Source organism: Heterodontus francisci, chromosome 5, assembly GCF_036365525.1.
Source record: "Heterodontus francisci isolate sHetFra1 chromosome 5, sHetFra1.hap1, whole genome shotgun sequence".
Taxonomy (NCBI): Eukaryota; Metazoa; Chordata; class Chondrichthyes; order Heterodontiformes; family Heterodontidae; genus Heterodontus; species Heterodontus francisci.
In genome coordinates, this window is record NC_090375.1 from 156,295,246 (window position 1) to 156,308,227 (window position 12,982).

Consider the following 12,982-nt stretch of genomic DNA (forward strand, 5'->3'; position numbering starts at 1 on the left):
GACCCAGTAACAATAAACAAACAACAATATGGTTCAAAGTCAGGATGGTGTATGACTTGGAGGTTATGTGTTCCCATATACATGCTGCCCTTGTCCTTTACGATGGTAGAGGCTGTGTGTTTGGAAGGTGCTATTAAAGAATCCTTGGCATTTGGTAGATGTTGCACACTGCCACCATATTGTGTCATTGGTGGAGGGAGTAAATGTTTAAGCTCGTAGATGGGAAATCAATCAAATGCTTTGCCCTGGATGGTGTTGAGCTTCTTGAGTGTTGGAGCTGCACTAATTCAGGCAAGTGGAGAGTATGCCATCACACTCCTGACTTGTGACTTGTAGGTGTTGGAAAGACTTTGGGGAGTTGCGAGGTGAGTCACTTGCCACAGACTACCCAGCCTCTGAACTGTTCTTGTAGCCATAATTTTTATGTGGCTGGTCCAGTTAAGCTTTTACTCAATGGTGACCCCAGGATTTTGATGGTGGGGGAATTTAATGATGGCAATGCCATTGTATGTCAAGGGGAGATGTTTGACTTTCTCGTTGGAGATGGTCATTGCCTGACACTTGTGTGGGACAAATGTTACTTGTCACTTAGCAGTCCAAGCCTGAATCCAGTCCAGTTCCTGCTGCAGCAGGCATGGACTGCTTCATTATTTGATCAATTGGGAATGAAACTGAGTTCTGCACTATCATCAGTGAACATCCCCACTTCTGACCTTATGATGATAGGAAGGTCATTGACAGTTTGGCCTAGAACAGTGTCCTCAAGAAATCCTGCAACGATGTCCAGGGGCTGAGATGATTGTCCTCCAACAACCACAACCATCTTCCTTTGTGCTAGTCATGACTCAGCCAGTGGAGAGTTTTTCCCTGATTCCCATTGATTTCAGTTTTACTAGGGCTTCTCGGTTCCACACTTGTTCGAATGCTGTTTGATGTTCAGGGCAGCCACTCTTACCTCACCTCTTGAATTCAGATCCTTTGTCCATGGTTGGACCAAAGCTGTAATGAAGACTGGAGCCGAGTAGTCCTGGTGGAACCCAAACTGCGCATCAGTAAGTAGGTTATTGCTTGATAACACTGATGACACCTTCCTTCATTTTGCTGATGATTGAGAATAGACTGATGGGTGGTAATTGGCCAGATTGGAATTGTCCTGCTTTTTATGGACAGGATATGCCTGGGCAATTTTTCACATTGTCAGGTAGGTGCCAGTGTTTGTAGCTGTACAGGAACAGCCTGGCTAGGGGTATGCTAGTACTGGAGCAGCAGTCTGCAACATTAAGGGGCGGCGCAGTGGTTAGCACCGCAGCCTCACAGCTCCAGTGACCCAGGTTCAATTCTGGGTACTGCCTGTGTGGAGTTTGCAAGTTCTCCCTGTGTCTGCGTGGGCTTCCTCCGGGTGCTCCGGTTTCCTCCCACATGCCAAAGACTTGCAGATTGATAGGTAAATTGGCCATTATAAATTGCCCCTAGTATGGGTAGGTGGTAGGGAAATATAGGGACAGGTGGGGATGTGGTAGGAATATGGAATTAGTATAGGATTAGTATAAATGGGTGGTTGATGGTCAGCACAGACTTGGTGGGCCGAAGGGCCTGTTTCAGTCTTATATCTCTTAAAAAAAATTACAGCCGGGTTGTTATTGGGGTCCATAATGTTTGCTGTTTTCAGCTTATCCTGTGGGCTAGATTGAATTGACTAAAGACTGGCTTATGTGATGGTGGGGTCCTCAGGAGGAGACCGAAATTGATCATCCACTCAGCACTTCTGGCTGAAGATGTTTGAAAATGCAACGATGCCTTATCTTTTGCACTGATGTGTTGGGCTCCACCATTGTTGAAGATGGGGATGTTTGTGGTGCCTCCTCCTCCCTTGAGTTGTTTCTTTGAACACCACTATTCATGACTGGATGTGGCAGGACTGTAAAGCTTTTATCCAATCTGTTAGTTGTGTAATTGCTTAGTGCTCTCTATAGCTTGCTGCTTCCCCTGTTTAGTATGCATATGATCCTGTGTTGTAGCTTCAACAGGTTGGTACCTCATTTTTAGGCATACTGGGTGCTGTTCCTGGCCTGCTCTCCTACACTCCTCATGGAACTATGATTAATCCCCTAGCTTGATGGTAATGGTAGAGTGAGGGATACGCCAGGTCATGAGGCTACAGATTGTGGGTGAATACAATTCTGCTGCTGCTGATGGCCCACAGCACCTCATGGATGCCTGGTTTTGAGCTGCTGGATCTGTTGTTAATCTATCCCATTTAGCATAGTGGTAATGCCACACGATACAATGGAAGGAAATATGCAGAGGGGACTTTATCTCCACAAGGCCTGTGCAGTGGTTATTCTGATTAGTACTGTTATGGACAGATGCATCTGTGACAGGTAGGATGAGGTAAAAGAAATGTTTCCCTCTTGTTGGCTCTCTCACCGCCCATTCTGGCAGCTATGCCCTTCAGGAGCTGGCCATTTTGGTTAGTAGTGGTGCTACCAAGCCACACTTGGTGATAGACATTGAAGTCCCCCACCCTGAGTACATTCTGTGCCCTGTATTCAGTGCTTCTTTCATATGGTGTTCAACATGGAGGAGTGCTGATTCATCAGCTGAGGGAAGGTAGTAGGCAACAGGAGGTTCCCTTTCCCATGTTTGACCTGATGGCATGAGACTATGTGAGGTCTGGGGTGAATGTTATGGATTCCCTGGGATACTCCCTGCAGACTGTATATCACTTTGCTTCTAATGGGTCTGCCCTGTCCAGGAATGGTGATGGAGGAGTTTGTAATGTTGGCTGATAGGGATGATTCTATGCCAGGTTGTTGCTGGACTAGTCTGTGGGACAGCTCTGTCAATTTTGTCACCAGTCCCTAGATATTAGTGAAGAGGACTTTGCAGTGTCGACTGGACTAGGTATGCCTTTTTTGTATCTGGTGCCTAGGTCGATGCTGGGCGGTCCATTTAATTTTTTTTCTCATTGTAATTTTGTGTAGCAGTTTGATACACTTAGCTTACTAGGCCATTTCAGAGGGCAGTTATGAGTCGGTCATGTTCTGTGGGTCTGGAGATGCATGTAGGCCAGACCCAGTAAAAACAACAGGTTTCCTTCCTTAAAGGAATTTAGTGAACTAGTTGGCTTTTTATGACAATTTGATAGTTTTGTGGTCACCATTACTGATGCAAGCATTTTAATTCTAGATTTATTTAATTAACTAAATTCAAATTCACTACCCGCCATGGTGGGATTTGAATTCACATATACAGATAATTAGTCTGGGCCTCTAGACTACTAGTCCAGTAACATAATCACTGTGCTACCATACCTGGTTTCCAACATCATGGCTGTAAACTTCAACTTTGGTGGTGGCAGAAAAACGGCGGTAACAGATGGTTTGCTGGTTATACACCAGCAATTCATGCTCACCATCACTGATTGACTAACGCCTGATTTCTGGCACCAGCAATCGTTAAAATCAGTCTTCATAAGTCTACAGTAGAACATACTAAGCTCCATTCACAAGAACCAACTCGTTCTGGGTGTTATTCCGGGCAGCACAGTGGCACAATGGTTGGCACCGCACCCTCACGGCTCCAGCGACCCGGGTTTGGGTTTGGGTACTGCCTGTGTGGAGTTTGCAAGTTTTCCCTGTGACTGCGTGGGTTTCTGCCGGGTGCTCCAGTTTCCTCCCACAGCCAAAGACTTGCAGGTTGATAGGTAAATTGACCATTGTAAATTGCCCCTAGTGTGGGTAGGTGGTAGGGAATATGGGATTAATGTAGGAGGGGATGTGGTCGGGAATATGGAATTAATGTAGGATTAGTATAAATGGGTGGTTGATGGTCAACACAGACTCAGTGGGCTGAAGAGCCTGTTTCAGTGCTGTATGACTCTGTTAGTCCATCAAAACATTACATGCCCTGGAAAATTACTCTTCCCTTTTTTGCTAAGTTTGATGGGTTTCAGATTGAACAGAATGACCCTGTCCCGCTGTCGTACAGAGTGTGAATGGCAATGAACGAAGTAACAATTTTATTCCTGTAACGATTTTATGTAAATGCTTGTTTCATTACCCTGTGGCAATAAAAATATTTCATCCCCAGTTAACGACTTCCCTTTTGAACTGATATTCAGCATTTGAAAGGTTATTAAAACTTATTTGAATAAAGTCGCCAGGTCAGACAGAATGTTTACATACTGGGACATTATGGCTTATCTGTAATGTTTAGATTTTTTTTTATTCATTCATGGGATGTGGGCATCGCTGGCCAGACCAGCATTTCTTGCCCATCCCTAATTGCCCTTGAGAATGTGGTGGTGAGCTGCCTTCTTGAATCTCTGCAGTCCATGTGGGGTAGGTACACCCACAGTGCTAGCGGTTAGATACAACTGAGTGGCTTGCTGGGCCATTTCAGAAGGCATGTAAGAGTCAACCACATTGCTGTGGGTCTGGAGTCACATCCCGGCCAGACCAGGTAAGGACAGCAGATTTCCTTCCCTAAAGGACATTAGTGAATCAGATGGGTTTTTACAACAATCGACAATGGTTTCATGGCCATCATTAGACTAGCTTTTTAATTTCAGATTTATTAATTGAATTCAAATTCCACCTTCTGCTGTGGTGGGATTCGAACCCATGTCCCCAGAGTAATACCTTGGGTCTCTGGGTTACTAGTCCAGTGACAATACCACTACGCCACCGCCTCCCCATAGATAGTATGGTCGTGGGTTTTTTGCTTCTTTGCTCAAGAGCCCACAATTCTCCACACATTAAAATGAATGGGGAGAAGATCACAGGATGGAACATGCTGAAACAGAAAACCCCAGCTTCTGTTTAGGCAGTCTTGACAGTGCCACCAGAGGGAGGAAGTGCCGATTAATTTTTTTGTGATCACTACTTCTTGCTGCTAGATTTAAATTGTGCCATGGTAAGTTCTCAGTCCATTTAAGCAAGGCATCACTTTAACATCTTATCCAAAACGCAGCATCTCTGACAGTGCAGTACTCCATTAGTAGGACAGGTTAGAATTCCCAGCCTGGGGTATACAATGATGGCCTGGAGTGGGGACTGAGCCCATCTGACTCAGTAACAGGCAATGTTAGCAACTAAGCCAAGCGCTTAACATGTAGAAGATCATGAACCAAATCTCTGTCTGGTGCTGCCTGATATGCTTATGCCACCGATTAACATTTGATTATCTTAATACATGAGTGGGGTGACTTTCCTTAAGGCTTCTGCTACTCTGCTGCTGTAAGTTCGTCGGAAACCCCATTTCCATTTACAAACATGGTTTTTGCTGAACCTTCACTGAATCTCAAACTAATTCACCCTTAAAAGTTTCTGATACAATTTCTCGAGAAGGACTGAAGGCATTTGATCCACTGAGACCTACCCAAATTGGTGGAGTAACTCCATTGTAACCCTGAGAGTGGAAACAATGCTGCAGGATCATACAGTGAATTGGACCTGCTGTATACACCTATAAACTATCATAAGCCTTGGATCAGTGGGCAATGGCCAATGGATTTATATAACTTGTGTGTGACCAAGTTACACTGAACAGATTGTGTGCTCTGATTTCCTTTGAAACTCGGAATGTCACTGCCGATGCTAGTTGTGTAGCACACAGGGCAGAACTTGCGGGCCCCACTGAGAGGTCAGGAACAGAGGCGGACGGGGCCCAAAAATCCCGGGGCTAGCTGGTGTGCTGGTTTCCTGACCCCATTCCCAGCGCCAGCCATTTTAGAGGAGGTGGGTTCGAGGCCCGGCGGGGCTGCCCGTCCCCACGAGGGCGTCAGCCAATTAGCCTCATTATGAGCTAAGGGCAGCTAAAGGAGGCCGACTGGGATTTTCCAGTCGCCCTCCAGTTTCCCAACACGATGGATGAGTTTATCCACCTGGAAGTGGCAGGCCAAGGTGCCAGCCCTCCAGGCAGGCCTGCAGACCTTCCCTGCTTGCCTGGGTTCGGGTGCAGCCAATAGTTTCCCTTAGAGGGATTCCACCCACCCCCTCCCCAAGCTGCCCTCCAAAGTAGTGGCTTGCCTACTTTTTCTATTTATTATTTGAAGTTTTAAAGAAGGTGGTGAGAGGGCACTTTCATGTTGAAGTGCCCTCTCAGTTAGTTACCCTCCACTGCAGCTTGCTGCTCATCTCAAGCTGAAAGGCCTTTGGTTAGCCCTCCAGCTTCGAGAGCCCACCTGCCGCCCTCAATTGGATAGGGAACTGTCTCCATTCCTATTAAGGGGGCCTCTCTGTGAAAATCCCTGGTCAGTGACAATCCTGACTCCTGTTTCTCATCCCCAAAGTGAAAATTCAGCCCACAGTCTGTGTATGCATGTTCGTGCACGGTGATGCTTTGAGTTTCAGAGAAACTTAAATATACAGGAGGTAGAAACCAGCTAGTGTGATGGAGATAGCATCATCCAGCGTGTGATTCGCCACTAGCACGTTCGGGATAAGAAGGACTTAAATGACTTTATCTTAAATTCAAGGTAAAGTCAATTCCTCCTTTCCCTAAGTTTAGTGAAGAAAGTTACAAAATAGGATTTCCTAAAACAAGATTTCCGAAATAGTTATCAACATGAGGAATTCCAGTGCTGAGATTTCTTTGAGAAATTAGTAGGCTGGAAAATCTCCTATTGAACAATTGTTTATGAAGACCAATTTCTAAACAATTCTTTGCACTGAGCCTCTAATTAGAACCTGGATGTAGAAACCTTTTTTAAAAAAAATACTTAAAGTTGAGAAATGAGGTACAATGAATAATATTCAAAGGTTCTTTTTCGAAAGGGCAAGGGATATTTGAATGGACTCACTGCAGTCCTCTGAGCAATGTTGGGTGGTATTCAATTACCAGCACTGTGTATGTGCTGAACTCTGCTTTCCTGCAGGAGATTTGTATTGGCCATTTACCTTTGTGTATATAAACTGGCATCTTCATCAACAACAATAGCAAAAGCAAATTTTATTCATATAGCACCTTTAACGTAGTAAAACATCCCAAGGCACTTCACAGGAGCGTTATCAAACAAAATTTTATGCCAAGCCACATAAGTTGATGTTAGGACAGGTGACTAAAAGCTTGGTCAAAGAGATACGTTTCAAAAGTGTCTTAAGGGAGGATAGAGAGGTAGAGAGGCACAGAGGTTTAGGGAGAGAATTCCAGAGCTTAGTGCCTTGGCAGCTGAAGGCACGGCCTCTAATGGTGGAATGATGAACAAAGGGAATTCTCAAGAAGCCAGAATTGCAGGAGCGCAGATATCACAGAATGTTATAGGGCTAGAGGAGATTACGGAGATGGTTAGTGGCAAGGCCATGGAGGGATTTGAAAACAATCATAAGAATTTTTAAAATGTGGCATTGCTTATCTGGGAGCCAATATAGGCCAGTGAAGACACGGATAATGGATGAACAGGACCTGGTGCAAGTTAGGACATAGGCAGCAGAGTTTAGGATGACTTCCCGTTTATTCCTTCTCATGTTACAAATTCATCTGATACAATTCATGCATTGTGGTTTCATGGTCAGCATGGTCATGCATTGAGTGTGTTTGTGAACAATCATCTGTCAGGAGACCTATCCCAATGTTCCTATTGGCTCATCATTGCATCGTATGGTTTAAAGTAAAAGATTTTCTTTTGAGTTATTTGTAAAGGTGTACTTGAAAGGTTTCTGTTCGCATAGAATGTGTCTTATCCCAGTAATAATGTGGCAGTACTGAAAAGAACTGATTACCACGACATTTAAGAATACTTTTTTGAATATTCATTCATGGGATGTGGGTGTCGCTGGCTAGGCCAGCATTTAAGCCCTTCCCTAATTGCCCTTGAGAAGCTGGTGGTGAGCTGCCTTCTTGAACTGCTGCAGTTGTTGTGTTGTAGGTACACCCACAGTGCTTTTAGGGAGGGAGTTCCTGGATTTTGACCTGTTAGATTTTCTTTTGAATTTAAGTTCATCACTTGAAAGGTTAATACTATGCTGGTCTTATCTGGAAAAAAAAAGGACAAGCAAAAGGTTTAAGAGACTGGGACACCACAGCCCCACTCTGGATTTTCTGTTTAGACCGTATTTGGCACTTCAAACAGCGGGAAGAAGTGCTGTTTATTTTTCTGTGGTTAAATCACATCAAGTATCATAAAACAGTGGAAAAACAATTTATAAAATGCTGCCCCTCAACTGTTCAGCCATGAAATTATTGAATTTTCATACTTTCTAGTCAGCTGATGCCAATTTCCTTAAATGAAACCCATTCAGTCTCAGGGTTTGCTTTAACACTAACTTATTTATTCTTTTTGTTGCCATTGTGGTTTTGACTTCAACGTGGATTGTTTTCCTTGAATATCCATGTTTTTGCAGTGACATAACAAATTGTTATCCTATGGCAAGTATGATTCAAATATTCCTTTGTAAACAGACATCAAAACTGGATGATTTACATTGGCTTGTACTTTTTATTCAGCACTTTTGTCATTTTAGTCAATCTCCTGCCCGTATGCGAAATGGTGACCTCTTACGCTAATTTTCACTAAATGTATACTGCTGCCATTCCCTGCCCATTCAGGTAGTTAATGGCCACTTCAGGCTAATCAGAGGAGGCCAAGTGGGGTTTTCCACTCAGCCTCCAGATCCCCCCACCCCCCACAGATGGCGAGGGCCTGTTTAAATGCCTGGAGACGGCCTTCCAGCAGCAGTGAGGGGGTGGGTGGGGTGGGGTGGGGGGTGGGAGGTGTTGGTGGCAGCAGCGCTCCAGGCAGGCTCCGAGGCTCTCCCTGTCTGCCTGCATGCCACCCCACACCCCACCCCCTATCCCGCCTCCGCAAAAACGGCCTAGTGGTGGGATGGCGCCCAGGAACCAACATGCCGGCCGGCAGTGCTATTTTTAGCACTCGCCTGCCTCTGCTTCCGGTCCTGGCGGGGGCTCAAAATCAAGCCCCTGGTGTTTTTATCCTCCCATACTATGAAGGTCTCCATTTGAAGCTTTAGAATTACTGAAACTTGTCTATTGAGAGAGATCAAGCCAAAGCTTGGAATCTGAATTGCATTATTATTAATTGGAGTCCTGTTCAATATGTATTACTCTAGATACCAGGCCTGCTACATTCGCCATTTTCTATTCATGCAAACAGTGTAAAATATGATCACAACGATTGATTCAGCATTTTTTATAATGACCCTGACTGTGGTGAAATATAAACAATCAAACCAGTGTGTAATACTCTTTCCTGAATCTTAGGTGACATGCATTTTCATATTTCCTGTTTCTTTTGCCACTTTGCTTGTTCTGAACACCAACCCCTCTTGCTCCTTTGCAAAAGCTTCAGGATAAAGAAAGCTGACTGAACCTCGTTTGCTTTTGCTGTGTCCAGCACTTCTTGCCACTTTGCATATTTACATGTAATCTTAAATTTATGTTGTCTGGAATCTCAAATAGTAAAAATTACCAGCCTAACTTATGATGAATAATCTTGGTAATTACATTTATTTCTAAGGACATGGGTATTCTGAAATAGTTATCTGAATTCAAACAAAAGTGTAAGAGTAAACCTTATTCAGTTTAGGATTATTGGCAGACCTTGACCATTGGACAACAGCTTTTAAATTCCTTCATGCCACAGTTTGTACTGTTTTCACTTGTTTCACAATGTTTGGTCAATTTTGAAGCCAGTAGCCTGTGGGTTTGACATAATTGGCTGTATGCTCAATGCTCACAATATGTTCGTACACCATTAACAAATATGGCAGTAATTTTCCAAGTGAATCCTTCTGGTCTGGAGTTTCCCTCGACAGCAGAGAAGATTGTCTGTGCACTTGATTTGCACTCCTTCTAATTTTCAGTTCCCCAGATCTCTATTCGTATCACCACATTAGCACAGTTCCCTTGTCAGTTGGGGACTGTGGACATTGGGAGGGGTATGGGTGCTGGAAAGAGGCCTGGGTGGCAGTGACTGGAAAATGAGAGGTGTACCTGTGATTGTGCAGCAAGGTTCTGAACTCGGAATGATATCTAACTAAATTCAGTCCAGGATGTATATTCAGAAATAATTTGCAGTAAATTCTGTGTTCCACATATACTATATCTCTGAAAGATTGAGCTATAAGTGTGTCAGATAAGTGGTTCTCAAACTTTTTTATTTGAATGACTCCCTTCCAAATGGATTATTAATCACGCACCCCCATCTAAATTATAATGTTATATAATAATAATACAAAAGTAAAAATTCTTTTAATTATTCTTTTAAGAAAGTGATATATACCTACAGATATCAGCTAGTTTGTAAGATATTTTCTGGCCATGTACTTTCCTATGAAATGAATTTCTAAAATGGGATTTAAAAAACTAGCTCTAATTCACAATTAATTATGTTGATATTTAATGGACATTAGTCATGGATGAAAACAGTATAAAACTGTACACTTCAGCAAAGGCTCATATGTTGCTAACAAGATACCTCTGAGCATTTAGCTTTAGCTACTCAAATTTTAATTATTGATATACTTGATGTTTACAGTCTATCCCAACTGCAGCAGGTCTCCTTGTTGATTGGGAACAGTATAGAACGCTAATTTTTTTCTGTTTCTGATTTTTTTTCCAGTATTGATGAGCACAAGGCTTTCCTAGCATTGGGGGCAGTGAAGAATATCTCTGTGAATGTGACTATTCGAAATGCAGGAGATGATGCGTACGACACTAATGTTTACCTTAACTTCACTCAAGAGCTTTTCTTCATCAAAATGTGGCAGAAGGTTGGTAAACAGTAGATGCATCTTGAACTCATAAGGCTGGAAATCTTTGATCTGCCTTTTTGGAACTAGATCTCAGACTAGGCCTGATGTATGAGTCACTAAAACGCAGGCTGTTGTACCAGGTTTTTGAAGCTTGGCTATCCATGGCAGGCCTGTGGCTTCAGGTTTATTTTGGTTGTAACTTATAGCATAAAGTCTGTCAAAAAAAGGATTCATAACAGCAGTTTGCTGATTCATTTTCCTTGGTGTCTCCCTCCCTTTCAACAAGTCAGAAGGGAAATTGCATTGACAACCGCAAAACAAAGTCTTCTGACTGATGAGTTCAAGTCTTATCTACTGCGGAAGCCTGTATCTCTGACTGGGGATACAGTGATAAAGAAAAAATATTCCATTGAATTAGCAGTGATCTCACTGGCTTGAACTGTAGTTCAGTAGTGCAGCTGAGTCAAATATTTTGTCAGATCCCCTGATGTTAATGCTATGATCCCATGTTCTTTTTGAATTTTTCAACTCCTAATCCCTGGCTTTGCTTTGTAGCAAGTTAATTTAGGACACATTTCCTCTAGTTCTGTAGTTTTGGTTAAATGACCTGCTCACATCAATTCTTATGAATGTCTGTCATTTAAAATAAAAGAAAATTACATCCCTCTAATAAAAACAAGTTCAGGTCCCTGAGCTTCTCTTCATAAATTAAAGCCTTCATGATAGGAATCATCTAGGTTGTCCTTCATTGATTTTTCTCCTGTGCATCATTGCCACTTTGAAGGACATGTACCATAATACTTTCGCTCTTGCATCAGAATTATGCAGGGATACATGTTATTTTTTTTGATGACAGGAAAGACTAGACTATCTCAGATTTTTTATCCTTGAAAGGAAACATCTAAAAGGTGGTCTGAATGAGATGTATTAGATTGTAAATAATATGGAAAAGGTAAATCCCAAAAAATTACAACGCAATAAATTGCAAGCGTTGAACAAGAGAACACAGGTACAAACTGGTAAAAGGTAAATTTAGCACGGATGTCAATGTTTTTCTTAACAGAAAGAAGACTCTTAGGTAGAGGCAAAAAGGTTGGAAACATTTAAGAACCATTTGGATGTTACAATGACGAGTCTTTAGGGTCATTCTGGATGGATGAGCTGAGATGGGCTGAATGGCCTTCCTCATTTGGAATTATTCTGAATGGTGGTTCTTCAGGAACTAGGAATATTTTGTTTTTCAATAACTCCCTTTAAACAATCACGAGTAAGAGCAGAAAGCAATATACCATAATTTTCCAAATATAATATGCAATTTTCCTCTTAAAAATTGATCTAGAACCATATAATACATGGTAACAGATCAAAATGATTTTTTTGCAGCTGGCTAGGAACATCTTTTGTCGGACGTGTTGTGAATGATAATTCATACTTATTAGAAATGTTGTTTTTCTACAGTATTTCTTTTAAATTCTTTCTGTTTCTTCTGGTTGCCCGATGGTGTAAACACCTGTGCTCCAGAGTAGAGCTGCTCATTCCACTTTTGGTGCATCTGTTGTTTAATTTGCCAGTTGCAGCTTACATCCATCACTTGCAACTGGCCTGTCATGTCCCGGGAATAATGACAAGATCTCTGCCCCTGGAAAGAAACTAATCAGCTCCAATTTTAAGCGTACTCGGACAGGAGGCATACGAACGCCTGACATATGCACGCCACGTGCTACGTTCAATCAGTTGATAAATGCTGTTGGCTCATTCGGCCTACTTGACTATCGCACGTTTTATGTGGGTGGCCACTCAGAAAAGTAGGCTGGGAACGGACCCTTTAGATTAGTTGGGTTTGCTCACTACTTTTGTCAATAAAGTATCACTTTGTCCACATTATTTCACAAGTCTAAGTGCATAATATACATGGTGATAAGAGAAATGTGACTCCTTTTCATGAAAATAGGAGTGAGTATTAATATTTGGGGGCATATTATATTCTGAAAATTATGGTAATAAAGCAGATCCATCCATCAGGATAGTGGTACTGAGCATCATCAGATTGTAAAAATGGGTTCAGATGCCTGGATCAGTTGCTGTTCCCCAGGGACTCAGTTGCACAACAATACCACCCAAAGTGACAAGGACACTTACACTGAATTGGGAAGGCCTCTCAACTTCCCTACTCCCACTCCTTCTATGTTGCCTGGTTCTAGAATATGGAAGAAGGACTTGCCAATTTACAAAAGCTGGGAGGAACATAGGAAAATGGAAACATGAGT

At 42.6% G+C, this 12,982-nt stretch overlaps 1 protein-coding gene across 2 annotated transcripts in view; it reads left to right on the top strand.

Moving 5' to 3' along the window:
- Positions 1-12,982, top strand: part of itga9 (integrin, alpha 9) — a 550,508-nt gene that overhangs the window by 387,661 nt on the left and 149,865 nt on the right. For both annotated transcript variants that reach the window (XM_068032283.1, XM_068032284.1), the window contains one exon: positions 10,583-10,733. In XM_068032283.1, coding sequence (XP_067888384.1) covers positions 10,583-10,733 — 151 coding nt within the window. The remainder of the gene's footprint in view (positions 1-10,582; positions 10,734-12,982) is intronic.